Source organism: Bos grunniens, chromosome 23 (genome assembly GCF_055505025.1).
Source record: "Bos grunniens cultivar Pamir isolate PY7600 chromosome 23, Bosgru_T2T1.0, whole genome shotgun sequence".
NCBI classification, from domain to species: Eukaryota; Metazoa; Chordata; class Mammalia; order Artiodactyla; family Bovidae; genus Bos; species Bos grunniens.
In genome coordinates, this window is record NC_141187.1 from 11,750,432 (window position 1) to 11,777,370 (window position 26,939).

Here is a 26,939-nt window from a genome sequence, read left to right on the forward strand (position 1 = left end):
CTAGAGGCTTGTACACAATGGAATGGTGTTTCTCTTTGAGAATGGCAGCCTGTAGTGAGCTGATGGACTATCAGGAAAAGCAACAGGCAGAGGAGAAAGGAGACAGGAGACAGAAGTGGGAAGGGACTCTGGAACAAAAAAAGCTATCATGAGTCAGATGGACAATAAAGACCTGGAGCTAGGGCTGGAAACTCAAAATGATGTGAACAGAGTCACTGCAAATATGACCAGTTGACAGGAAGAGTCAAGCGAACAGTCTTAGAATTTCTTGAGTGAGAGGATAATGATGCCACTAACTACGACAGGGAACACACAGAGAGGAACATGGGACGATAATGAGTTTTAGTCAATGAATATTTACTGCAATACCAGTATTTAGTGAAAATGAATATTTTTATTTAATTATATTTATTTACTATTAGAAATCATATTACAGTACAAATCCACAGGCTCAGATGATAAATAAGAATTTGTGTCCAAACTCCCAGGAAGTGAAAAGATCTACTGCAACTCTGAAGGAAGAAGAAAGCATTTGCATGACTCCCAGTCTGCCCACTCCTCTTCTCCTAGTTCCCAGAATGTCTGGGGATATGCATCTATGTGTGCATACACATCAGAGAGAGAAGGCTGCACCACTGGTAACTTCCAGAGTGAAAATTAATTCCATTTTTGTGGTTAAATAGTTGAAGTTGGGAAGAGTAAGAGTAAACACACACAAAAAAAGAGTAAACTCATGGTAAGAACTATAAGAACTCAACCCTGGTCAGCTACTTCTGGGCCCTGAATATCAAACACCATCATACTTTCTGACTACATGTTCTCTGAATGATCACACCAGACGGTGACAGCAGTCTTAACATGCTATCACACAATGTGTGTTACAGAGACTGCACCTTCTGAATTTTAAATCTAAATTCAAACTGTAAAGTATTCTACACTGCCGCTGCAAGTGTAATTAAACTGGTCTCAGTAGATAATCTGCTGAGAGTAAAGTATTCAGCAGCATCAACATCTTGAACACAACCAGCTTCTTTTCTTTTCTGGCCACTGCGTTCAATTTGTGAAATATGAAATCTTAGTTCCCCAACCAGGGATCAAACTTTTGGGCCCTCAGGCAGTGAGAGCTCAGAGTCCTAAAACTGGATGGCCAAGGAATTTCCCTCAGATTTTTTTATTAGAGAAAATATCCAGAAAAAACCTACCATCCAAAATGATCCATGGTAATGATTCACTGGGACCAAGTCAAAGATCTTGAAGACACCAAAAATGGCATAACACAGTGACATCTTACAAAAGGCTTATGAATCACATCCTCTGTGAGACAATACCACAGAGTTACTAACTTGTTAGACTCATGTTGGCATTGTGATGACAAGAAAATGCCCATGCTTTTGGAGATGCATATTGAAGCAGACAGGACTAAAAAGACAGATGTTTCAAATTTGCTTTAAAACACAATAGCAAGAAAACATAAAATGGAATAGGGGCTGACTGTATGAACAAAGGCAGGCTCCTCCACTATACGTCTCTGACTGCAGGGCCAGGTAGCTTAACACCCCAGCCTCTGATGAGGTCACTCCAGCTCAGCTCCAATGTTCCAAACCAGGACCCTGAGGGGGACAGGCACTTCCACAGATAGAGGCCACACCCAACCCCACCCAGCAAGGCTTCCATGAGCTCCCTTTATTAGGGTGTGAGACCATTTCCCACATGAGACAGTAAGTTCTTTTGAAGACAAGGACCACATCTGAATCCTCCTTTTCCACTAAGAATAGTGCTTTGTACACAGCAATTTTTTTAAGATGTCTGTTGTTAATCGCTTAGTCGTGTCCAACTCTTTGCGACCCCATGGACTGTAGTCCACCAGCCCATGAACTTTTCCAGCAAAGAATATAGGAGTGGGTTGCCATTTCCTTCTCCAGGGGATCTTCCCAACCCAGGAATTAAACTCAGGTCTCCTGCATTGCAGGCAGATTCTACACTCTGAGCCACCAGGAAAGCCTAAGATGTATTTACTAAATTTAAAAAAAAAAAAAAAAAGTGTCACAATGTACGCACACATTCATGATTACTTGTAATCAGCCCCCTTTACTACACCTAATTTAGACTCGCCTCCAACACAGCTCGATTCAGAGGCCAACAAGGATGGGAGGAAAGGCTAGTCTACTCTACAAGCGAGTTGAGTGGACAATATTGCTAATTTCTGCAGATGAGTCACTTAAAACCAGGGAAAATGGTATAGAAATAAACAGTGGGTATCTCCATGATCAAAACTGAGAATTCTCCAGAATTACCCTAAAAATGAATATTACACAAATCTTTAAAAATCTCAACAAATTAGTTTGACTTAGCTAGTCAGTTCAGTTCAGTCACTCAGTCGTGTCCAACTCTTTGCGACCCCAGGCAGTGCTGCATGCCAGGCTTCCCTGTCCATCATCAACTCCTGGAGCTTGCTCAAACTCATGTCCATCCAGTCCGTGATGCCATCCAACCATCTCATCCTCTGTCATCCCCTTCTCCTCCCACCTTCAATCTTTCCCAGCATCAGGGTCTTTTCAATGAGTCAGTTCTTCGCATCAAGTGGCCAAAGTATTGGAGTTTCAGCTTCAGCATCAGTCCTTCCAATGAATATTCAGGACTGATTTCCTTTAGGATGGACTGGTTGGATCTCCTTGCAGTCCAAGGGACTCTTAAGAGTCTTCTCCAACACCACAGTTCAAAAGCATCAATTCTTCAATGCTCAGCTTTCTTTACAGTCCAACTCTCACACCCATACATGATTACTGGAAAAACCATAGCTTTAACTAGACGGACCTTTGTTGGCAAAGTAATGTCTCTGCTTTTTAATATGCTGCCTAGGTTGGTCACAGCTTTTCTTCCAAGGAGTGAGTGTCTTTTAATTTCATGGCTGCAGTCACCATCTGCAGTGATTTTGGAGCCCAAGAAAATAAAGTCTGTCACTGTTTCTATTGTTTCTCCATCTATTTGCCATGGATTGATGGGACTGGATGCCATGATCTCCGTTTTCTGAATGCTGGGTTTTAAGTCAGCTTTTTCACTCTCCTCTTTCACTTTCATCAAGATGCTATTTAGTTCTTCACTTTCTGCCATAAGGGTGGTGTCATCTGCATATCTGAGGTTGTTGATATTTCTCCCAGCAATCTTGATTTCAGCTTGTGCTTCATCTAGCCTGGCATTTCACATGATGTACTCTGCATATAAGTTAAATAAGCAGGGTGACAATACACAGCCTTGACGTACTCCTTTCCCAATTTGGAACCAGTCTGTTGTTCCATGTCTGGTTCTAACTGTTGCTTCTTGACCTGCATACAGATTTCTCAGGAAGCAGGTAAGGTGGTCTAGTATTCCCATCTCTTGAAGAATTTTCCACAGTTTGTTGTGATCTACACAGTCAAAAGCTCTGGCGTAGTCAATAAGGCAGAAGTAGATGTTTTTCTGAAATTCTCTTGCTTTTTCTATGATCCAACGGATGTTGGCAAGTTGATCTCTGGCTCTTCTACCTTTTCTAAATCCAGCTTGAACATCTCGAAGTTCATGGTTCATGTACTGTTGAAGCCTGGCTTGGAGAATTTTGAGTATTACTTTGCTAGCGTGTGAGATGAGTGCAATTGTGAGGTAGTCTGAACATTCTTTGGCATTGCCCTTCTTTGGGATTGGGATGCAAACTGACCTTTTCCAGTCCTGTGGCCACTGCTGAGTTTTCCAGATTTGCTGGCATATTGTGTGCAGCACTTTCACAACATCATCTTTTAGGACTTGAAATAGCTCAACTGGAATTTCATCACCTCCACTAACTTTGTAGTGATGCTTTGTAAGGTCCACTTGACTTGGCACTCCAAGATGCCTGGCTCTAGGTGAGTGATCACACCATTGTGGTTATCTGAGTCATGAAGATCTTTTTTGTACAGTTCTTCTGTGTATTCTTGCCACCTCTTCTTAATATATAAGTCTAGACTCACCCATTCCTGGGGCCCAAATAAAACTGACACTTGCTCACTAGTAATAATCAAACATTGCACTTGCTCACTGTAATAACCACACATTGCAAAACTCATTATCAGATCAGACTAAAAGCAAACAGAAAAACCTGAGTAAGAATATGGAAGAGAAGTAGCAGCAGATGCTGGTTCTCAGAGGGTAAAATGTACAAGAATTCTTAAATGATTTAGGGGGAAGAAAGGGGAAAGCACAAAATTATTGCCTATTAAATTAGGCTTTTGTGGCTTTACTTAATCCTCCAAAATAATATTTATAAAGAACAGAAACAACACAGATCATTTTGTAAAAAGAAATGCCAGTTGCCTCAGTTTTCATTTCAAACTGCTACAAATTATCCATTTTCTATGGATAATCTACAAATTTCTAATTTTCTATGAACAACTAGGCGATTATTAATACCTATCTCTCTTTATGGACACCTAGGATCACATGAGAGAATAGGAGAACTGCTATTGCTAGAGAAGCTTAACACAGAGGCCAGGAAAGGCAAAAGACAGATTAAAAAAATATGAAATTTGCATTATTGGATGTATTCAGTTTGCCACCTATAAGGAGCTTCAATAAGCATTCTGCCACACTAGACTTAGGGAATTTAATTGTTTAAACCAATATGTAGGATTACTGTAGTGTTTCTATGAAATAACCCAATGTTCTCATATTCTACTTTTACACAGGAGACAATTTCCAAGTGATTTTCATTTTTCCTTCTGCTTTTATCTTCTGCAGTAAACCCTTTGTTCAAATATAACCAATGTTGGACTTCCCTGGTGGTCCAGTGGTTAAGAATCCACCTGCTAATGCAAGGGACATAGGTTCCATCCCTGGTCTGGGAAGATCCCACATGCGGAGGAGCAACTAAGCCCATGCACCACAACTACTGAGGCCACATGCCTAGCTCTGCAAGAGAAGCCACCACAATGAGAAGCCCCACACGTGCCACAACTAGAGAAAGCCCATATGCAGCACTGGAGACCCAGCGCAGCCATAAATAAATAAATAAAAAGTTGCAAATATAACCCAGTGCTCTACTACAGAATGGCACAGAAGTTGCATATAAATGGGAAGAAAAACTAGAGATTTTAAAGACAACAAGACATATACAAACAAATATTTGTATTACAACCTGATCTCTTTTATTAGCCCCCAAATTTACCAGCCCAATACTTATTATTTCAAACTGCTCATCATATGTTGGAGAAGGCAATGGCAACCTACTCCAGTACTCTTGCCTGGAAAATCCCATGGACGGAGGAGCCTGGTGGGCTGCAGTCCATAGGGTCACTAAGAGTTGGGCACAACTGACTGACTTCAATTTCACTTTTCACTTTCATGCACTGGAGAAGGAAATGGCAACCCACTCCAGTGTTCTTGCCTGGAGCATCCCAAGGATGGCAGAGCCTGGTGGGAGGCTATCTATGGGGTCGCACAGAGTCGGACACGACTGAAGCGACTTAGCAGCAGCAGTAGCAGCATCACGTTAGCCACATATTCATAATTAAATGTTTCTTAACCATCATTTGTCTCATATCATTAAAACTCTGCTTATTTGTCAAGGTTCTGTGATGTTGCCCCCATAACATCAAAACTCTTGAAAATCTCTGACAGTTCCAATTTGAGTTTACTTACTATTGTAGTAGCTCCTGCCAATCACTGTATTTAATTTTTCAAATTTTCATAGTTTTTAAAGGTTACAATCCATTTACAAATATCACAAAATACTGGCTATATTTCCTATGTTGTACAATCCATCCTTGTAGCCTTTCTTACATCCAATAGTTTGTACCTCCCACTCCACTACCCCTTTATGACCCCTCCCCTTTACTGGTAACCACTAGTTTGTTCTCTATATCTGTGACTCTGCTTCTTTCTTTGTTATATTTACTGGTTTGTGGTATGTTTTAAATTCTACACACAAATGATATCACACAGTATTTGTCTTTCTCTGTCTGACTTACTTCATTTAGCGATAATGCCCTGGATGTCCATTCATGTTGCTGAAATGGTAAAAATTTCATTCTTTTTTATGGCTTAGTGATATTCCATTTTGTGTGTGTGTGTGCACACACATTACAAATCTTCTTTACGCAATCCTCTATTGATGGACATTTAGGCTGCTTCCATATCTTGTCAACTGTAAATAATGCTACTATGAACACTGGGGTACACAGCTTCCTGAACTAGTGATTCTGGTTTTTTCTAATATATACCCAGGAATAGAATTGCTGGATCATATGGTAACTCTATTTTTAGTTTCTTGAGAAACCTCCATACTGTTTTCCTCAGTAGCTGCATCAATTTACATTCACACTGACCATGCAGGAGGGTTCTCTTTTCTCTACATCCTTGCCAACAATTGTTATGTTCTTTTTGGTGACAGCCACTCTGATAGGTGTGAGGTGATATTGTGGCTTTGAATTGCATTCCCCTGATGATTAGTGAGGCTGAGCGTCTTTTCATGTGGCTGCTGGCCATCTGTGTTTCCTCTATGGGGAAATGTCTATTCAGCTCTTCTGCCCAGTTTTCAATCGCATTGTTTGATTTTCCGATGTTGAGTTATATGAGCTATTTATATACTGCTTTTTTAAAAATTTTCTTGGAGTGATAAAACCCAAAATAAAACAGTCCTACCAAACTGTATCAACAAACTTAAGACCAAATATCAACTCATGTCCAAAAACGAGGACACTAAGGAAATGCAAAAACCAGAATAAGGTATCACCTCACACTGTTCAAAATGGCCCTCATCAAAAAGTCTACAAACAATAAATGCTGGAGAGGCTACGGAGAAAAGGGAACCCTCCTACACTGTTGGTAGGAATGTAAACTGGTACAACCATTATGGAGAAAAGTATGGAGCTTCCTTAAAAAACTAAACACAGAACTACCATATTACCCAGCAATCTCACTCCTGGGCTTGTACCTGGAGAAAATCGTAATTCAAAAAGATCCATGCACCCCAATGTTCACTGAAGCGGTATTTACAATAGCCAAGACATGGAAGCAACCTAAATCTCCATCAACAGAGAAACAAATAAAAAAGATGTGATACATACATGCAATGGAATATGACTCAGCCATAAAAAAGCTGAAAACAATGCCATTTGTAGCAACATGGATGGACCTGGAGATTATCATTCTAAGTGATGTAAATCAGTTAGAGAAAGGCAAATCATATGGTATCACTTATATGTGGAATCTGTTTCCCTTGTGGCTCAGCTGGTAAAGAATCTGTCTGCAATGTGGGAGACCTGGGTTCGATCCCTGGGTTGGGAAGATCCCTCGGAGAAGGGAAAGGCTACCCGCTCCAGTATTCTAGCCTGGAGAATTCCATGGACTGTATATAGTCCATGGGGTCACAAAGAGTCAGACACAACTGACTGACTTTCACATGTGGAATCTAATTAAAAAATGATACAAATGAACTTATTTACAAAAACAGAAATAGACTCACAGATCTTGAAATCTGTTCAAACTTACAGTTACCAAAGGGGAAACATGGAAAGAAGTGATAAATTAGGAGACTGGGATTAACATATACACACTACTGTAAATAAAACAGGTAACAAGTACCAACTGACTATTATCAAATAAAATAAGTAACTTAATCAGAACTCATAAACATTTCTTTGTAACTGCAACACCAGAAGCTCTGATTTCAACAGAGCAGTTGTATTTGAAAATAACCATCCCCAACAGGTTTTACATGCCTAGAGCATACAAATTTATTTTTGAATGCCCCATGATCCTAACAAAGAGCACTGTACAGGCTCTTATTTGTCCCAGTGAACAAAGCTAGCCACCACCCATATAAAGTATCTTGCTATTCTGCATACAGAGCTGCATATTTAAAATCAAATCATATATCCCATGTAAATTATGATTTCTACCCTCCTGAAGAAAATGATTGCAAAAATCCTTATCCATACCTTAGCACACCGAATCCAGCAATATATAAAGAGAATAATGCATTTTGACTAAGAGGGTTTTACCCTAAGAACGGAAGGTGAGTCTAACATTCAAAACCCAGTCCATGTAATTCACTGTAGTGGAAGAATAAAGAAAACACAAGGCGATCATCTCAAAGATGCAGAAAAAGCATTTGACAAAATTCAACACCCACTCATGATAAAAATTCTCAAACAGGAACATAAGGAAACTTTCCCAATCAATGAAGAGCGTCTTTGAAAAACCTACCTTAACATCATAACTAACAGAGAAACAGTGCTTTCCCCTGTAAATGGGAACAAAAGGTGTCTACTCCCATCACTTACATTCCACACTGCACCCGAAATCCTAGTCAATGTGAAAAGGTAAAAAGAAAGAAAATGTGTACAGACTGGAAAGGAAGATGTAGAACTCTATCTGGGTATGATTCTTTACAAAGAAAATTCTAAGGAATCTACAAAAAGGCTACTATGAAAGTAAATTAGCAAGTTGTAAGGTTTAAGGTCAATATGCAAAATTCAGTTATAGTTCTATATGCTAGCAACAAAAAAGTGGAAAATGAACTTTCAAATACCCACTTACAATAGCATAAAAAAAATCCAAAAATATTAGTAATAGACAAACAAAAGACATGAAATGCCTCCACCCTAAAACTACAAACTACTGCTAAGAAATATTAAAAACCGAACAAAAATAGATTGATACGCATCAAAAAATTCAATATTGTAAAGATGTCAACCCTCCCTCAAACTGATCCACAGACTCAATACAACTACAACCATAATTCCACCAGGCTTTTCTGCAGAAACTGATAAGCTGATTTTAAAATGTATATGTAAATTCAAAAAACCAAGAATATCCAAAGTAACCTTGAAAAAGACAAGAACCACCACCAAGTTGAAGGCTTATACTGACTTCAAAACTTACTACAAAGCTCTGATAATCAAGACAATCTGATACTGGCATACAGACAGATAGATAAATGAAATAGAACAAAGAGCCCAGACAGATTCACAATTACATGGCATTTGATTTTCAAAAGTGCCAAAGCAATTTAATGGGGAAAAGAAAGTTTGCAATAAAGAGTACTAAAATAACTGGATATCCATATGGAAAATAAATTTCAAACCCCACCTCATACCCCACACACTTATCAATTCAAGATTGACCACATAAATATAAAAACTAAGCCTATAAAACTTCCAGAAGAAAACATAATAGAATTATCTTCATGACTGAGGAGTAGGCAAAGGTTTCTTACAGGTCACAGGATGCAATAACCACAAAAGAAAAAAAAAAAAAAAAGCCAAATTAGATGAACAGGAAAGCCACAGACTGGTAGAAACTTTGCAAAACACATCTACAGCAAAGGATCACTATCTAAGATATATAAAGAAATTCTAAAACTCAATAGTTAAAAAATTTGAACAACAAAAAAAAATTTGAACAAACACTTTACAAAGGAAAATATGGCCAAAAGGCATATAAATAAAAATGTTGAACATCATTTAATCATTAAGGAAATGCAAATTAAAAAAACAATCAAATAACACTGAGCATCCACAAAAGCAGCTAGTTAAAAGACTGACAATACCAATGTTTAAAAAATATATATATAAAGCAACTACAACTCTCATACATCATTGGAAATATTTTAGAAAAATGTCTAGCAACTTCTCATAAAACTAAACACATATTTATGTATATTTATGAGCCAAGAGCCAGCTAGTCCATTTCTAAATATTTACCTAAGAACTGAAAACAAATGTTCGCGAAAAGATCTATACATAAATGTTCAGAGCAACTTACTCAGAACAGCCAAAAACTTTAAAAAGCCTAATTTTTTATCAATAAAAGAACATACAAGCAAACTATGGTATAATCAGAAAACAGAATGGTATTCAGGAATATAAAGGAACAAACTATGGACACAATAGCAAAATGGATGAACTTTTAAAACATTAGGCTGAGTGCAAGATGCTTTATTCAAATGAATCCATTTACATGTTCCATTTGTATGGAACAGACAATATTAATCTATGGTAGAAACAAAACCACAACAGCAGTGGCCAGGGGTTGAAGAAGAATCTCCAGGAAAGACCCTTCGGGGGTAATGGTAACAGTCTGTCTTGAGAAAGGTTTAAGTTGCTGCTAAGTCGCTTCAGTCGTGTCCAACTCTGTGTGACCCCATAGACAGCAGCCCACCAGGCTCCCCCGTCCCTGGGATTCTCCAGGCAAGAACACTGGAGTAGGTTGCCATTTCCTTCTCCAATGCATGAAAGTGAAAGTGAAGTCGCTCAGTCGTGTCTGACTCTCCTCGACCCCATGGACTGCAGCCCACCAGGCTCCTCCGTCCATGGGATTTTCCAGGCAAGAGTACTGGAGTGGGGGGTGCCATTGCCTTCTCCGAAGATTTAAGTTACACAGGTATATATTTTTGTCAAAATTCATCAAAATGTACCCTTAAGGTGGTACATTTCATTGTATGCAAACTTTAAACTCCCTTAAGAAATATATATATCAAACTCATTATACAAGCAGAAATATTCAGAGATAAAACATACAGACATCCGCAACATACTTTGAAGTACAAGCAAAAAGATTAAGATGAATTAATGAATGTATTAAGGGATGGACAGATCAATATGTGATAAATGATAAATGTAGAATCTATATGATGTCTGTATGGGTATTTATTGAAAACAATTCTTTCAACTTTTCTGTGCTTCTGAATATTTTCTTAATAAAATAATGGAAAAAAATTTTAAATGAGTTACTTCATGGATAGTACACACTAGATCAGTAACAATACCTGCCACTCTAATAGGGAAGACCCTTTGCTGCTGCTGCTGCTAAGTCGAGGCAGTTGTGTCCGACTCTGTGCGACCCCATAGACGGCAGCCCACCAGGCTCCCGTCCCTCGGATTCTCCAGGCAAGAACACTGGAGTGGGTTGCCATTTCGCCTTATAAGCTTAAATTATATGTAATGACCCATCTCTGGTAACCCTGCCTCTCAAGTAATGAGCATTAAGCTAAAAGGCCTTTGTTTAACTCATAGAACAATCATGACCAGGCCTACCTGTGAATGATTGCAGGGAGGAAGAAATTAAAACAACCCCTCTGGAGGCTGACTAGAACCAGGAAATGTCTGACTTTACTCCCTCTCCAGTTAGTGGAAGAAAAGCCTTAGGCAAGGTGGTTCTTTAGAGCTATGAGTCCACCATCTTCTCAGTTTTCTCACTTTCAGAATAAAGTCACTATTCCTTGCCCCAACAACTCATCTCTCAATTTACTGGTCTGTCAGTGCAGCGAGCAGCATGAGCTTTGACTCAGTAACGCTACTACTACCACCACTCACGTGATTACTAGGTGTGACGCACTTTGGTGGGTACTCATATGTGTTACATTCAATACCTACAGCAATGCTGAAAGGCAAGTAGTACTCTCCTCATTTTCCAGATAGGAGAACTGATGTGCAGAAAGACTAAAAATCTGTTCTAACCTCATACATCAACCAGATGGTAAAGGCAGGATTCTAAACCCAGATCTGGCTCCATAATGCTGCTCTTTCCATTATATCACAGTGCCTTAACGATGAACTGCAAGGTTTTGGTCCAATTAACTTCTTGTAGTACTATGGAATTTTATGTTCTTGACCAGTAAACAGAAATAGAAATAAGTGGGTTATTAGCAAGGACCTTGGAAATCAATGACACTGTTACTCCACTGTAATGGAACTGGTTAGAACATGGTTGCTGCTACTCTTGTCTTCTTTCAATCATATTACAAATGTGATTCATGATACAAGAGAAGGATCCCAAAACCATGACTCGATTTTCTCAAAATTCTTTACCTCATTTCTCGTTCTTCATGTTGAGCAATAAGGTTGCTATAAAAATTCTCCAGTGTCACTTTGGTCATCGTCACCCTTTCCTTTGTGTGACTACTCATGGACGAGCAAGGTGTTGAGCCTGTCATTGCCATGGCTGCTAGAAACAATGAAAAAAAAGAGGTATTAGTTTTGGAGATGGAATCCACCAGTTCTGTACTCTCCTACCCTACTAGTAGGAATGTAAATTGACCTAAGTTTTCTGGAATACAAACAGTATAAAACAAAACCCAGACAAACAGAATACTTGGTGAAAACAAGTATACATTAAAGTTTTTTGACACAGAACTACCATGCCTAGGTATAAGGCCTAGAGAAACTATCACACAGGTTCCTTTTTTATTTTTCTTGTGCCAATGGAACCCGTGCTCCCTGTAGTGGAAGCGCAGAGACGAAACCACCAGACTGCCAGGGACTTCCCCACTCCACACAGGCTCTTAAGGGAACATGAACAAGATGTGCACTATAGAAGATGGTCCTTATGCCATCAACTGTGTTAGGAGAAACTAGAAGCAATTCAGTAAGCAAATCAACAAGTAAAATGCTGTGGAAACATACAAAGAAATTACCATATAGCAAAAGCGACATGAATATATCCTTAAGGAAGAGCGTTGCATTTTTCAGAAAGAAGGGAACAAGACCACAATACCAGACACATATATTAAGAACATGTAACACAGACAGTACCACTCTTTGCCATCTAGGAATCTACCTCGAAGGAATCAAAGACCCACAAGGATTCACACACAAGGGGATTCAATGCAACATTGTAATGACAAAGAAAAACTACAAGTAACTTGAATAACCAAGAACAGAACTGATTAAATCATGGGAAAGTCCTACAATGAAATAACATGCAGACAACTAAATATCTTTAAATGTTTGTCAGGCAAGCCTTTAAAGAATAAAACAAAAAACATTTTTCAGGAAAAATATTTCCAATCTAATTGAAAATAATGTTATAAAACAGAACATATACCATTTCACTTTTATGTGTTTACTGTATATGCACAGAATTATTAGAAACATATATAAAAATGTTACCAGTGGGGAAAAATATTATTAGTGGTCTAACTCTGGGCAGTGAGAATACAACAGATCATCTTCTTGTTTGTGTTTTTCCACATTTTCTTCAATGAGTGTGTACTAAGTTACCAAGAACTTTTAAATTTAAAATTTCTATAATTTAAAAAAAAATCTATGACTAAAATCTTCACCTATAGGTATAAATGTACTGTGACATGGCTTATGGTATTCGACAGATGTCTGCTATCTATCTGAATTGACAAGTTAAAACAAAGACCTATGATGGAAACAATACTACAAAAGAAAAAAACCTGAGTCATAACTTTAGTGATGAAAGATACCTTAAAAACAAGAGGCCCGAACTTCCTAGTTTTACATATTTGAAAACTGATACCAATGAGGTTTAAATAGCTTTGTTGTTACTTAGTCACTCAGTTGTGTCCGCCTCTTTGTGACCCCCATGGACTGCAGCATGCCAGGCTTCCCTGCCTTCACCATCTCCCAGAGTTTGCTCAAACTCATGTCCATTGAATTTAGGATGCCATCCAACCACCTTATCTTCTGTTGACCCTTCCTCCGCCTGCCCTCAATCTTACCCAGCATCAAGGTCTTTTCCAATGACTCAGCTCTTCACACCAGGTAGCCAAAGTATGGGACCTTCAGCATCAGTCCTTCCAATGAATATTCAGGGTTGATTTCCTTTAGGATTGACTGGTTTGATCTCCTTGCAGTCCAAGGGATTCTCAAGAGTCTCCTCCATCCAGCACCACAATTCAAAAGCATCAATTCTTTGGCATTCAGCCTTCCTTATGGTTCAACTCTCACATTAGTACATGACTACTGGAAAAACCCTAGCTTTGCTATATAGGCCTTTGTTTGGCAAAGTGGTATCTCTGCTTTTTAATACACTGTCTAGGTTTGTCATAGCTTTCCTTCCAAGGAGCAAGCATCTTTTAATTACAAAAGTTTTCTTAAGGTTCTCCTCTTGATTCTTAGCAGCTTTTAAAATTGTTTCGGAGATTAAATGTAGCCTTTTAAGAAATGTGTAAACACATTATTACTAAGAAAAAAGACTTAACATTAAGCAATTTTACAAAAAGATACTGGGGGGGGAAATCACATAAAGAATAATTTTTTCAGAGAAGAGATTCAAAATCAAGGCTCTACTTCAGTCATTCACGATGTGCTAAAATGATCAGTAATCACAAATTCAAGACACTGAACTCGTCTCAATCTTACTATAAAATGTTATTTTTTATGGGGAAGTTTCTGCTAACATCAAAGCAAACTCAAATGTTTTTAGGATATCAGAATTCTTTTTAAACCTCTGTCTGGTTTATGAAGCTTGGGTGTGGTTCCTTATTTGTCAGCCTGTACCCCCTCCACCCACAATGAAAACCACATGCTCTCTAAGTTTGGTGAGGAAATTTTAAAACCAGATTTAAAAACAAGTCTGAAGCAAGAGAGTACTTAGTACTCCTCCCCTGTCTGAAAATTTCCGGAGAATGTTCTTGTCTGTCTCTATACATATACATACACATTTTAACAAATGAAATTATTTCCACATAAAAACACAACTAAAGAGTGTTTAAGCTAAGAAAACAATGCCTTCCATATAACAGGCAGTTAGTAAACATAAATTGAGCAAATTAATGATTTTCAGTTGTCAACAAAGTTAAAGAACAAAATTACATTTATATTAATGGGTATATAAAAACTGGAGAACAAAATTTTGACCCATTTAAGTTGCTAGCATGTCTTCCTAAACTTTGTAGAAGATCAACAGGAGATTAAGTGCACTCAAAGTTACTCCTATAAAAGGCCAATAATGTTCTAACAGAATGGTTTTCAACCTTCATTCAGTCTCTAATGCAATGGCTAAGGTTACACTGTCCTTCCCTTCGGCCTTTCTTCAAACCCTCCCCCCCATCCTTTTCCTCTGCTCATAAATTCATAATTGATAATTCTAATAACCTTTCATCAAAAGTTACTATTGCCCTATAGCAATTTATAGGTTTTCTGGGTCAACCAAGTACTTTCCATAAGACGACTCTCCCTCAAGCTTTGACAACTCAAGCCTTCTTGTCCTGACCTATAGGCCACTGGAGGCCCTTGCCCTATTTCTTTCATTCTCCAGCTCAGAATTAAGAAATGATAGGTAAGCAAGGACTCTTAAAAGTTAAAAAAGAAATCTAACAGAAGAATGTGATCTTCACAAGTTGGGGCAAACATTAAAAGATCAAATGAAAACTATCATTGTATCTAGAGAGTTATGCATGGTTAACTGACTGACTTTACAAAAGTACCCTGTGAACTCCATAAATATCCCCTTTCCTCACCAATTCTTTCTTTCTTTGTGACTGACAACCTAGTATCTTTCATTTGGACAATTCAACACTGGAGCTGAGACTATTCCTTAATAGTCACATATCTAATTTTTCCTCCTGGAACTCTAACTCACTGGAAAGCAAGCACCCTGTCTTATAATGCTTTTAATATTTTTCCCCATATCGGGTACAATGCTATGCACTTAGTTGAGTATCTTATAAAAGATTAGCTAGGAAAAATTGGTTTCTTATGCCCATTACTAGGAGCCGAAAATATGTATGTATGACGGGGGTGGGGTTAGGACATGGAATGGTTTTCTATACCAAGCGGAATAGAGTTGACCTCATCCCCTTAAGAGGAAGCTGCCATCTCTTGCCTGGGGGAGACTGGAGCCTGTTATTGTGGTGGCGGTTGTTTTACGCTTAGGGAAACCACATCCACTGCCTAATTCCAACTCGGAGCCAAAGTGCGCTGAAAGGGAGAAGAAAGGCAGTGGTCTCCACTCCAGTCTTCCCCTGTACACTTCAAAAAGAACAAGATTATCTTTGGGTCTGTTCGTCTAGTGGGAGCTCTGGGTCACTCTACCTGCCATTCTGCACACTTGAAGTCTTTTTGCACAGACTCTGCCCCAAGTCCTTACTTTCCTTCTCCACTCTCTTCTTTAAAGACGGCTTCACTACATTTTCCTGTGGTTTTCAGTTGGATTATCTGAAGCCCGGTACCCTAAGATTAACCATAGGGAAGGGGGCAGACGCAAAGGTAACCGCCGCCCCCCAAGGTGGGGGAGGGGGATGGTTTTCGACAACCGCCTCAGACAACACCCCTCAGATTCTTAAGACTCCAGAAAAAAAGAAGAAAAGGACGTGAAAATTGGTAACGACCGACAGACATCCTGGAGGGGACTGAGCGGTGGCAGCGAGGAGACAAAGCAAGCGACATGGAAAGAAGAGAGCCTGGCACCCCGCCCCAACAGCACTCGAAGACAGAGAAAAGACGGGGTGCGGAGCCTGGGAAACCATGTGGAGGACCGGTCAGGAGCCTCTGGAAGCCGGGAGGAAAAGCACTGACAGCAGGGGCCGAAAGGGCAGGGCTGGAAAGAAGACGCCGGCGGGAAAGGGAGAACCCCAAATAAGAGTCAGGGAAAGAGGAGAGAAAGGAAAAGGCCGGGATGGACGGAAGACAACGGCAGCAAGACACTCACCGGAGCCCCGGGCTGAGGGGAGAGGCAGGGCTGGGGGCGGCGAACAGCCGCAGACGCCAGCCGGGCCAGCGGTCTCGAAGTGAGGCAAGGCGAAACCCCCGCAGCAGCTGCCAGCCGACCGGAGGAGGGGTGGGGACGCGTTAGGGACTCTGAAGTAGGGGGCCGCGGGGCGGTTGCGGGTGTGAAGACGACAGGAAGAGCCCCAACTGCCGGAAAAGACGGCAAGCGCACGGGCCGAGGCTGCCCAGTCTCCCACCGCGGAGACGGGCTGGCGCGCCTACCAGGGTGACAGACTGCGCAAGCGTGACTTCCCGGAGCCGCGGCGCGAGTTCCGGGTCTGCGCATGCGCCCCCTCCCCGCCCCGCCCCTCCTCGCCTCATTCGGGCAGGAGAGGCCGAGTTGAGCGAAGAAGCCTGAGGGGTGGGTCCTTTTCGGGGTGGGCGGGACCGGGCTGGGCTTGCCTTGAGAGTCCTTTTGTTTTTTTTGTTTTTCATTTTGAAATAATTATAAACTCTCCCCCAAAGTGACAGAATTAGTACAAAAAGGTCCCTTTTACCCATCACCCATCCAGCTTCTCTCAACATCTTACATAACTACACTGCGTTATCAAAACCAAGAAATTAATATCGGCGGAGTACAGTGGACTCAGATCAGATCAGTCGCTCAGTCGTGTCCGACTCTTTGCGACCCCATGAATCGCAGCACGCCAGGCCTCCCTGTCCTGTCCTGTCCAATGGACTAGACCGAAGCAATTAACTAGATGACAAACCTCAGATTTAACCACTCAGGCTTGCACTCATTTTTGCGTGTGCGCGCGTACTCGCGCCCATCTGCGTAGTTCCATTAAGTTTTTTCACTTGTTGTAGTCATGGTCCCCAACCAACTCTTGATTTCCATCATAAATCGGTCCCCACCCACCCCACCCCCTAGCCCTTCCCCACCCCCACCCCCACGCCCATCTACACTCCCTTAACGTAAGGATTAGCATACTCTGCCTTGGATGGGGTGAGCTCTCATAGGTTTGGACATCTGATACCGGATACGGGGAGGGCACCCCAGTGTGCACAGAACCTGCTTTTCAAGGCTACCCAGCTGCGGAGTCTGTCCCATCCCTTGGGTTAGCGAGGACCCAAGACTTTTGGATGCCCACTGGTTCCTTGAGAATGGAGCGCAGTGCCCTTGAGCAGAAATTATCAGGCTCCTGGAAACAAAGATGACAATGCCCCTGCCTGCCTTCAACAGAGGCCATCTAGGCAGCGAAAGAAGCATGTGTGCAAGTCATTCATTACTGTTTTGTGGTATTATGTGCCCCCAGGCTCTTGTGTATCTGTGTAAGACCATAAGGCTTGGTTTTAATCCTTTAAGCTTGGGGTCCTTTGTTTACTTAATGGTCTTAAAAACATAGGCTTTCCTTGACTGCTTTCATCTTGCTAGACTTCAAAGCCCAGTTTCCTTTAGTCTCAGCACAAAAAAACCACTTTGCTTTTCATTCTCCCTGCCCAGAGGCCCTTCTTCCCCAGTGCCTTTTGTTAAAGTCTTCCCTATCCTTAACGACTTAGTTACAGTTCCAGACTTTTGCATAGCACTTTTCAGTTTATGAACCACATGCAAGAACTTAATCTCATGTGATCCTCACAACTCTTTTATTTTTTTTCTTCTTCCATAATTATTGAGGTATAATTGACATATAGCACTGTATAAATTTAAGGTGTCCAAAATAATAATTTGACCTATCTCACGAAATGACTATGACAATAAGCTTAGTAAACATCCATCATCTCATATAAATACAAAGCTAAAGAAACAAAACTTTAGGGCTTCCCTTGTGGCTCAACTGGTAAAGAATCCACCTGTAATGCAGGAGACTCAAGTTCAATCCCTGGGTCGGGAAGATCCCCTGGGGAAGGAAACAGCAACCCACTTCAGTATTCTTGCCTGGGAAATCCCATGGTCTTAGGAGCCTGGAGCGCTACAGTCCATGGGATCACAAGAGTCAGTCACAACTTAGCAACTAAATAATAACAACATTAGTGAGGAGGCTGCTGCTGCTGCTAAGTCACTTCAGTCATGTCCGACTCTGTGCGACCTCATAGACGGCAGCCCACCAGGCTCCCCAGTCCCTGGGATTCTCCAGGCAAGAACACTGGAGTGGGTTGCCATTTCCTTCTCCAATGCATGAAAGTGAAAAGTGAAAGTGAAGTCGCTCAGTTGTGCCTGACTCTTAGTGACCCCAGTGACTGCTTATTCTTCACAGTGATTGGTTACAATATTAGACTTTTCTTAAATGATAGGGAATTGGTTAGTGGTTACCTCATAAAAATATTGGCGAAGAGTTTAAGTTCTGCCCATGATTTCCAGAGGCATAAGCAAGAAGTGACCAAGTCAAGTTAGTCTCCCTTGTCTTGCAAAATAAGATAAATTTTTTTTAAAAAGAAACAAAACTTTCATATATAGTATACAGCAGTGTTAATTATATTTATCATAGTGTCCATTACATTCCTAGTACTTAAATCTGGAAGTTTGTACCTTTTGACCACCTTCATTCAACTTCCCCTCCCTGCTCTGGTAATCACAAATTTGATACCCTTTTCTATAAGTTGAGTTCATTTATTTGTTTTTGATGTATAATTTATCTACAACTTTAGTTCCTGTTCTACAACATACTGTCTCAATATTTCTATATATCTCAAAATGCCTGTGTGTGTGCATGCGTGTTCAGTCATGTCTGACTCTTTGCGACCCTATGGACTATAGCCTGCCAGGCTCCTCTGTCCATGGGATTCTCCAGACAAGAATCCTGGAATGAGTTGCCATACCCTCCTCTAGGAGATCTTCCCAAACCAGGGATCAAACCTGTGTCTCCTGCATTGCAGGTGGGTTCTTTACCACTGAGCCACCGGGGAAGCCCACATTTCAAAATGATGTAAGTCTATTTACTAGTGTCACCATACAAAGATATTACATAGTTATTGACTAAATTCTCCACACTGTACATTTCAGACCTATGACTCATTCATTTTGTAACTAGAAGCTTGTACTTTTAATCTCCCTTACCTTTTTCCCCCACCATTCTTACCTGCCTCTCCTCTAGCAACCACCAATTTGTTCTTTGTATCTATAACTGTTTCTGCTTTATGTTTGTTCATTCTACATATAAGTGAAATCATATGGCATTTGTCTTTCTCCATCTAACTTCACTTAGCGTAATATGGACCTCTAGGTCCATCCATGTTGTCGCAAATGGCAAGATTTTGTTCTTTTTCATGGCTGATTAATATCCATATATGAATATTATATGTATATATTTATATATTACATCTTTATTCATTCATCTATTGTTGGGTGCTTAGGTTGCTTTCATAACCTGGTTATTTCAAGTAATGCTGCAATGAACATAGGAATGCATATATCTTTTCTAGTTAGTGTTCTTGTTTTCTTTGGATAAATACTCAAGAGTAGAAGCTGAATCAAACAGTGGTTCTATTTTTAATTTTTTATCATAGTAGTTGCACCAATTTCCATTCCCACCAATAGTGCGTGAGGATTCCCTTCTCTCCACATCTTATTATCTTTTAGAAAACAGCCATTCTGACCTTCACGTCTCTTTGGCAAGTCACAAAGGTTAAGCTGCTGTTGTTTTACTTTTCAAGATCAAGGTCTTGCCCTTTATTTTTATTTTTTAACATTTACTTTTTAACTTTTATTTTATGCTGCTGCTAAGTCACTTCAGTCGTGTCCAACTCTGTGCGACCCCATACACGGCAGCCCACCAGGCTCCCCCGTCCCTGGGAGAGCAAGAACAGTGTTCCAGGCAAGAACACTGGAGTGGGTTGCCATTTCCTTCTCCAATGCACGAAAGTGAAAAGTGAAAGTGAAGTCGCTCAGTCGTGTCCGACTCTCAGCTACCCCATGGACTTCAGCCCTCCAGGCTCCTCCATCCATGGGATTCTCCAGGCAAGAGTACTGGAGTGGGGTGCCATTGCCTTCTCTCTTTATGCTGCTGCTGCTAAGTCACTTCAGTCGTGTCCGACTCTGTGCGACCCCAGAGACGGCAGCCCACCAGGCTCCCCTGTCCCTGGGACTCTCCAGGCAAGAACACTGGAGAGTGGGCTGCCATTTCCTTCTCCGTTCTCTCTTTATAGTGGACTATAATTGATTTACAATGTTGTGTTAGTTTCAGGTATACAGCAAAGTGATTCATTTATACATATAAATATATCTATTCTTTTTAAAATTCTTTTCCCGCTTAGATTATTATAGAATATTGAGCAGAGTTCCTTGTACTGTACAGTAGGGCCTTTTTGGTTACAAAGGGTGTTTGTAGTGTTAAAAAGGAAACCATAGGCCCAAAACGGCATCATTTATGCTGAAGCCCAATATAACAAACTTAGATTTAATACCTCATCTAATTGCAGTTTTTACTTTCCCTGGGAATGTAGTCTCAGTCATTCATCCTGGAATTTTCTGACGAGCACCAACAAGGTAATCTGTCATTTGGACCCTCTCCATCCCACCCTCCACAACCCCTACAAAGGAAGAAGATGGAATCTGCATGATTCAAACTCATCCTTTCCCCACATAAGGTGATCTGGCCTAAAACAATCCTTTCCTTTCATTTGCTAATTGCTTCCTTGCCCACCTTGCTCCTGCCTGTAAAAACCATCCATTCTGCACAAGGTCTGCAAGCACCTTTCTCTGTGCTAGCTGGGATACTGCCTGATTCCCGAAGACTGAACAAAGTCAATTACAACTTAAGATTTACTTAGTGGAATTTTTGTTTTTTAACAACAGATAACTGGGCTATGTGCCTTACAGACAGTGCCACTATATAATTTCCCTGGAAGATAAAGATTCATACAGAGTAGACTAAGTCAGATGACCTGGGATATACTGGGCTACATCTAATGGCAGTTCTTAACTTAAGTTTTACTTATGACTTTACTAATACTGCTAGCTATGTTATTTGTATTTCATCTGTTTTATAAAATTGCTGTTTCTTACACTGCCAAATGTGTGACTGAGGCCTCTGATAAAATAATATATAGTTGCATGTGAGATCGATGATGGTAACAGTGTAACTCTAGATATGGGAAGAAGCAACAAAAGGGAATGTTTTCCTGGACTAAGAGGCTAGTAAGACAGGTGTTCCAGAGAATTTTGAATACTGTTTTATGGCCTAGAACATTGAGTGGCCTGTCAGCAAAATCTTTGCCAAACCTGAGAATGGAGATTCTCAGCACCATGGGATAAAATGGTCATGAAATGCCCACCTCAGAATCATGGTCAAATTTAGGAGTGAAAAGGGGCTCTGCCAACTGAAAACTGACACTTGCCATCTATATCCATAAAGATTAAATCATGGCCACTGCAACAGCTGACCTTCAACTCCCCTGAAAGGAGTTCAGGGTGAAAATCGGAAATGAGGCCCTCTGTGCTCTGGGAAAAACTGGCAGAACAGGTCTTCAGATAGTTAGATCTTTTTAGGAGAAGATTTTATGAGTCCCAATTCTTGCATCTTTTCATACCTAGAGAAACATTGACATCATTAATGGTAACATCTGCTTTGGCTATTACGGAAAATTTTACAATTAAAAGTCAAAATAGAGTAGCTATGGTTCAGATATCCTGGGAAATAACTAGGCGATGCTCTGGGTGTACTTTCAGATTAGACCTTGTATTGCTAAACACTTGAGTTTTCTGAGTCGTGTCAGGCTTGGATGCCACCATTCTCAAAACAATGTCTGCTGAAGCTAGTAACTGCAACCTTACTTTTTATAAAGCTAGGCAACTGGCTACCTGGCTACAAGTCTCCCTGAAGTGCCAGGTCCAGACTGGGTTTCAGGCCTATTCTTCTAAAAAGAAATGAGATTTATTTTGTCTATTAAAATTCCAGTCATCATTCCTCCAATTACTTCTAATTGGGTATGTTACACCAAAATGGCAGACCAAGGTATTGAGATTTTAATCATACAAGACTCAGATCTAGAACTTGGAACTCAGAAATACTTCCAATTCAGTGTCTATACTCCAAGCTGAGGCAGTCCTATGCTCCATTTTGACAGGAAGTTATGACAGTCATAGTTGCCTAGTTCCCTAAATTAAAACTGAGCAGAACTCTGTGGGGCCCTGGAGTACAGATCTGTTCTGTGTTCTCCATTTCTTGTCGGTAGGATATAGGCTTCATTCAGCCTCCTTGACCTCCCCTGAGTTCTAAAGGGTGGATTCAAACAATTGCTAATCAGGGAAGGCAGGGGATACGGAAAGAGAGGAGAAACAATCAAAGGTTGGTACAGCCTCCAGACATGGTCCTGGTTCCTTCTCAAAGAAATATGCATAACAATGTCTTTGAGTTCTTCTACAGAATTGGAGCCCTGACCCAGGTGGAGGACTAAATACAAGATTCCTGGAGCATAACTCTGTTGCCTCACAACCAACCAATTAAAAAAAAAAACAAAGTCACAAACCCTGCAGCCCTCACCCCAAATGTTCCCTCCTGTTTCTGGGAACCAGTAATGACCATCCTGGTGGGTCTCCTGTTTGGCCCCTGTCTATTTCATCTCTGAGAGGAGCCAACAGTTTCGAACTAAATTGCTGTTATTTACAAGGGTGAATGCTGGTTTCAAGCAAAAAATAACTTGGCTCAAATCAGGTAGAGAGAGACTTCTGCTCTGCTAGGCAGGCCTACACCCATGCACAGCAGGAAGAAGTTACAGAAGAAAGACCTCTGCTCCAATTCTCAAGAAGTATCTTGAGTATGAAGTCTTTCAGGGGAGAGTTGTTAGGGGAAGCACACTGATTGAAACTTCCCACCCTGGCCAGGCACCATAGTAACTATTTGCATGAGTTGTTTAATGACAGGAGGTCCTGTTAAGGAACACAGAACTAATAAGCAACCACCAACTGGAAGAGTTCGGGAAAGGTCAAAAGAAGACACCGCATGTCCGACCGCCTCCCAGAATCCTTTTCGCTGGCATCCATCTTGGCTGAACAAGGCGTGCACCACCAGGAAGAACTCTGAGTCAGAATGATTGGCTAAAGACAACCCAGAAACTAATCCCATCTCCATAAAACCCAAGACTGCAAGCCAGTTCTGCAGAGCTGTTCTCCCGGGTTCCCTTACCCTGCTGCTCTCTCCACCAGGGTGCTCTTTCCCAATAAAATCTCTTACTTTGTCAGCACATGTGTCTCCTCAGACAATTCATTTCCGAGTGTTAGACAAGAGCCCAGTTTCGGGCCCTGGAAAGGGTCCTCCTTCCTGCAACACTTCAAGCTAGGCTTCAACAGTATATGAGCTTCTAGATGTACAAGCTGGATTTAGAAAAGACAGAGGAACCAGAGATCAAATTGCCAACATCCACCAGATCATAGAAAAAGCGAGGGAATTCCAGAAAGACATCTACTTTTGCTTCATTGACTACACTAAAAAGATGGGAATACTAGACCACATTACCTGCCTCCTGAGAAACCTGATTGCTGATCTAGCCCTTCTGCTGCTGCTGCTGCTAGTCGTGTCCGACTCTGCGACCCCAGAGACAGCAGCCCACTAGGCTCCTCTGTCTCTGGGATTCTCCAGGCAAGAATACTGGAGTGGCCAAATGGTGGCACTTTACCATGACTCCAGTAAGTGTAGTGGACACCTCATTCTTTTTGACCATCATGCTCCTGAATCCTTTCCTGTATTTCCCACTTCTTCCTCTCAAAACTGAAAATTGCAGATAACCTCTTTTTTTTTAGGCTCCTACAGCTAGAGAGTAGGCACAAAACCTAAGTGCCACCAATCACTTATTCACCTTGATCCCCACCCTCGACCCCCCACCCTGCCCTCACCTGTGAGTTGGAAATTAGGGTGATCTGATCCTACTCTTATAATACTGAGCTTCATTTGCCTCACTCTGAAACTCTGGTGTTGTCAGATCTGGCCTTTATTTCAAATGTTATTTCATTCATTATGAATTTTTTTTTGCATTAACTGGTATTTTTTTTAAATATTGCATTGAAATATTACTTTGATTACTGATTTTTTGCCACCCTTATAAATCTTATGCCAAGGTGAATGTCTTGCTCACCTCACCTTAACCCGACTTCAGGCCCTGGAACGATCATTCTGAATCCATTCTGGTAAGAGTGGTGATGGCTCCACGTAATTTCTAGGGACATCCACAGAGGTCTCATTGGCCAGAATTGTATCACATGGTCATTCTTCCTGGGAAAGCAAACTCAGCTTTTTATGATCTTCTAGAGAGGCAGGCAAAGAAAAAAGAGGTTAGTGAGAAATGAATATTGGCTCATACAGCCAATAATATTTGCCCTGGCAGTATATATTTCTTTGCTCTTCTCTTTTAATCTATTTTACTAATCTAAATGGAGAAACAGACTTCCCTCGTATCTCAGTCAGAAAAGAAACTGCCTACAATGCAGGAGACCCGGGTTTGATTTCTGCTTCAAGAAGATCCCCTGGAGAAGGAAATGGCAACCCACTCCAGTATTCTTGCCTGGAGAATCCCCTGGACAGAGGAACCTGGTAGGCTACAGTCCGTGGGACTGCAAGAGTCGGACAAGCCTTAGAGACTAAACCATCAAATGGAGAACAGACATATAGCAGGACCCTTATTAATTGACTCTCGGTTAATGGGAACACTGAACAGAGTCATTTCCTTTGTATTTTCTATTCTATATTATCTCTGCCTTTTTATAATTTTGATATAATTCACCAAATCCAAGTTTCTGTTTTATAACAGTTTTCTCTAAAAAACTCTTGGATAAACAAGCTTATAGTATACTGTCATTCTTCATCTCCGTGGGACTTGAATTACTTGGTTCGAATATTAGCACCTTTCTTTTTTTCTGTCTTGCTCCTTTTCCCAGTTTCACACCCATTAACCCTTTCCTTCTCTTTAAACATTGCTCTGAATTGTTCTTTGTCCCAAAGGTAATACCTGCTCTTCCTCTGTCAAGGGGACCTGTGATTGTATCACCAACTGAAACTCAACCTCTTGGCAAAGACCACAGTTCCTTAGGGAATAGGCTTCTTATCCCTGGCAGTGTGTGTCCGACCCTTTGGTGGCCGTGACATCAACTGCCTCTGAGTATTCCCTCCAGTTGAGGGCAGGAACCGTGCGTGGTGCCTGCTAGCCCAGTGTTTCTCAGACTTCAATGTGCAAACAAATCCCCTGCGATTCGGTTAAAATGCAGATTCTGGACTTCCCTGGTGGTCCAGTGGTTAAGACTTCTGGCTTCCACTGGAGGGGGCACGGGTTCTCTCCCTGGTCAGGGAAGTTCAGCATGCTTCGTGGTACAGCCAGAAAGGAAAAAATAAAATAAAATGCAGTTTCTGATTCAGAAAGCCTGGGGCAGAGCTAAGATTCTGAATTTCAAACAAGTTCCCAGGTGGTTCTAATGCCACTGGCCCACATACCTTGGAGTAATAAGGAATTTAAACATATATCTGAATGAAAAAGGAGGAGAAAATTCCCACAATCCTGCAGCTCTTGGTCCTCATCAGGGCAAAGACAGAGGCAAGGGAGGTATCTAGGGATGTCTCTGCAGCACTGAAGGCCCCTGCACTCGCATGCTCTTGATCCTGCGAGTGTGTTTCCTTACACTGTGAGTCCTAACACCTCACTTGCCCACCCTGCTTTCAATCCCAGCCCCAGTCACTGCCAAGCAACATTTTGGTAGGTATTCCTTCAGACTACTTCCTTCCTTCCCTCCTTCCCTTTTCTTTTCTTTCCTTCTAATATTTTGTGCTTTCTGCTGTAGCCCTGAGAGATTGCTGCCAAAATGGGCAAGTTCATGATACCCAGAATGTGATGCTGGTCTTGGCTGGTCACTACTCCGAACGCAAAGCAGTCATCATGAAGAACATTGATGATGGCACCTCAGGCCGAATCTACAACCATGTTCTGGTGGCTGGAATTGATTGCTATTCCTGCAAAGTGACAAGTGCCATAGGCAAGAAGAAAACTGCCAAGAAGTCAAAGATCAAGTCTTCTGCGAAAGTTTATCATTCCAATCAACTCAGGCCCACAAACTACTCTGTGGATAACCCCTTGGACAAAGCTGTGGTCAATGAGGACATCTTCAGAGAACCTGTTGTCAAACGCAAGGCCAAACGAGAGGCCAAGTTCAAGTCTGAGGAGAGATACAAGACTGGCAAGAACAGATGGTTCTCCCAAAAGCTGCAGTTTTAGGTCTGTCTTGTTTCAGTCCCTAAAAATAACCGCCTCCCCCCCAATTATGTTTTATTTATTTTAATGAACTTTTAAGCAACTAGATGTCCTCAACTGGCTGAAAGTTATCATCGCAGATAATAATGTTTATTGTTATGTTGAGTAGTGTATTGAAGTGAAGAGAAGTGAAGTCGCTGTCATGTCCGACTCTTTGTGACCCCATGGACTGTAGCCCACCAGGCTTCTCTGTCCGTGGGATTCTCCAGGAAAGAATACTGGAGTGGGTTGCCATTTCCTTCTCCAGGGGATCTTCCTGACCCAGGGATCGAACCCAGGTCTCCCGCATTGCAGGCAGACGCT

At 41.1% G+C, this 26,939-nt stretch overlaps 1 protein-coding gene and 1 pseudogene across 13 annotated transcripts in view; one reads left to right on the forward strand and one right to left on the reverse strand.

The window, feature by feature from the left end:
• Window positions 1-16,689, reverse strand: part of STK38 (serine/threonine kinase 38) — a 41,593-nt gene extending 24,904 nt beyond the window's left edge. For 3 of the 13 annotated variants that reach the window (XR_015153111.1, XM_086371395.1, XM_086371388.1), the window contains exons 1-3: window positions 16,411-16,689; window positions 13,478-13,912; window positions 11,820-11,955 (exon numbers count right to left, since the gene is read on the reverse strand). Coding sequence is in view for 9 of the 13 variants with exons in the window: in XM_086371395.1 (XP_086227521.1) it covers window positions 11,820-11,955; window positions 13,478-13,484 (143 nt within the window). In the remaining 4 variants the exon portion in view is untranslated. Of the gene's footprint in view, window positions 1-11,819; window positions 11,956-13,477; window positions 13,913-16,410 lie in introns of those variants that run through there. The other 10 variants (XR_015153112.1, XM_086371396.1, XM_086371390.1 and 7 more) reach the window with 6 other exon arrangements.
• Window positions 16,690-26,190: 9,501 nt separating this feature from the next.
• LOC147346686 (large ribosomal subunit protein eL27 pseudogene) lies at window positions 26,191-26,672 on the forward strand (annotated as a pseudogene).
• Window positions 26,673-26,939: the final 267 nt, after the last annotated feature.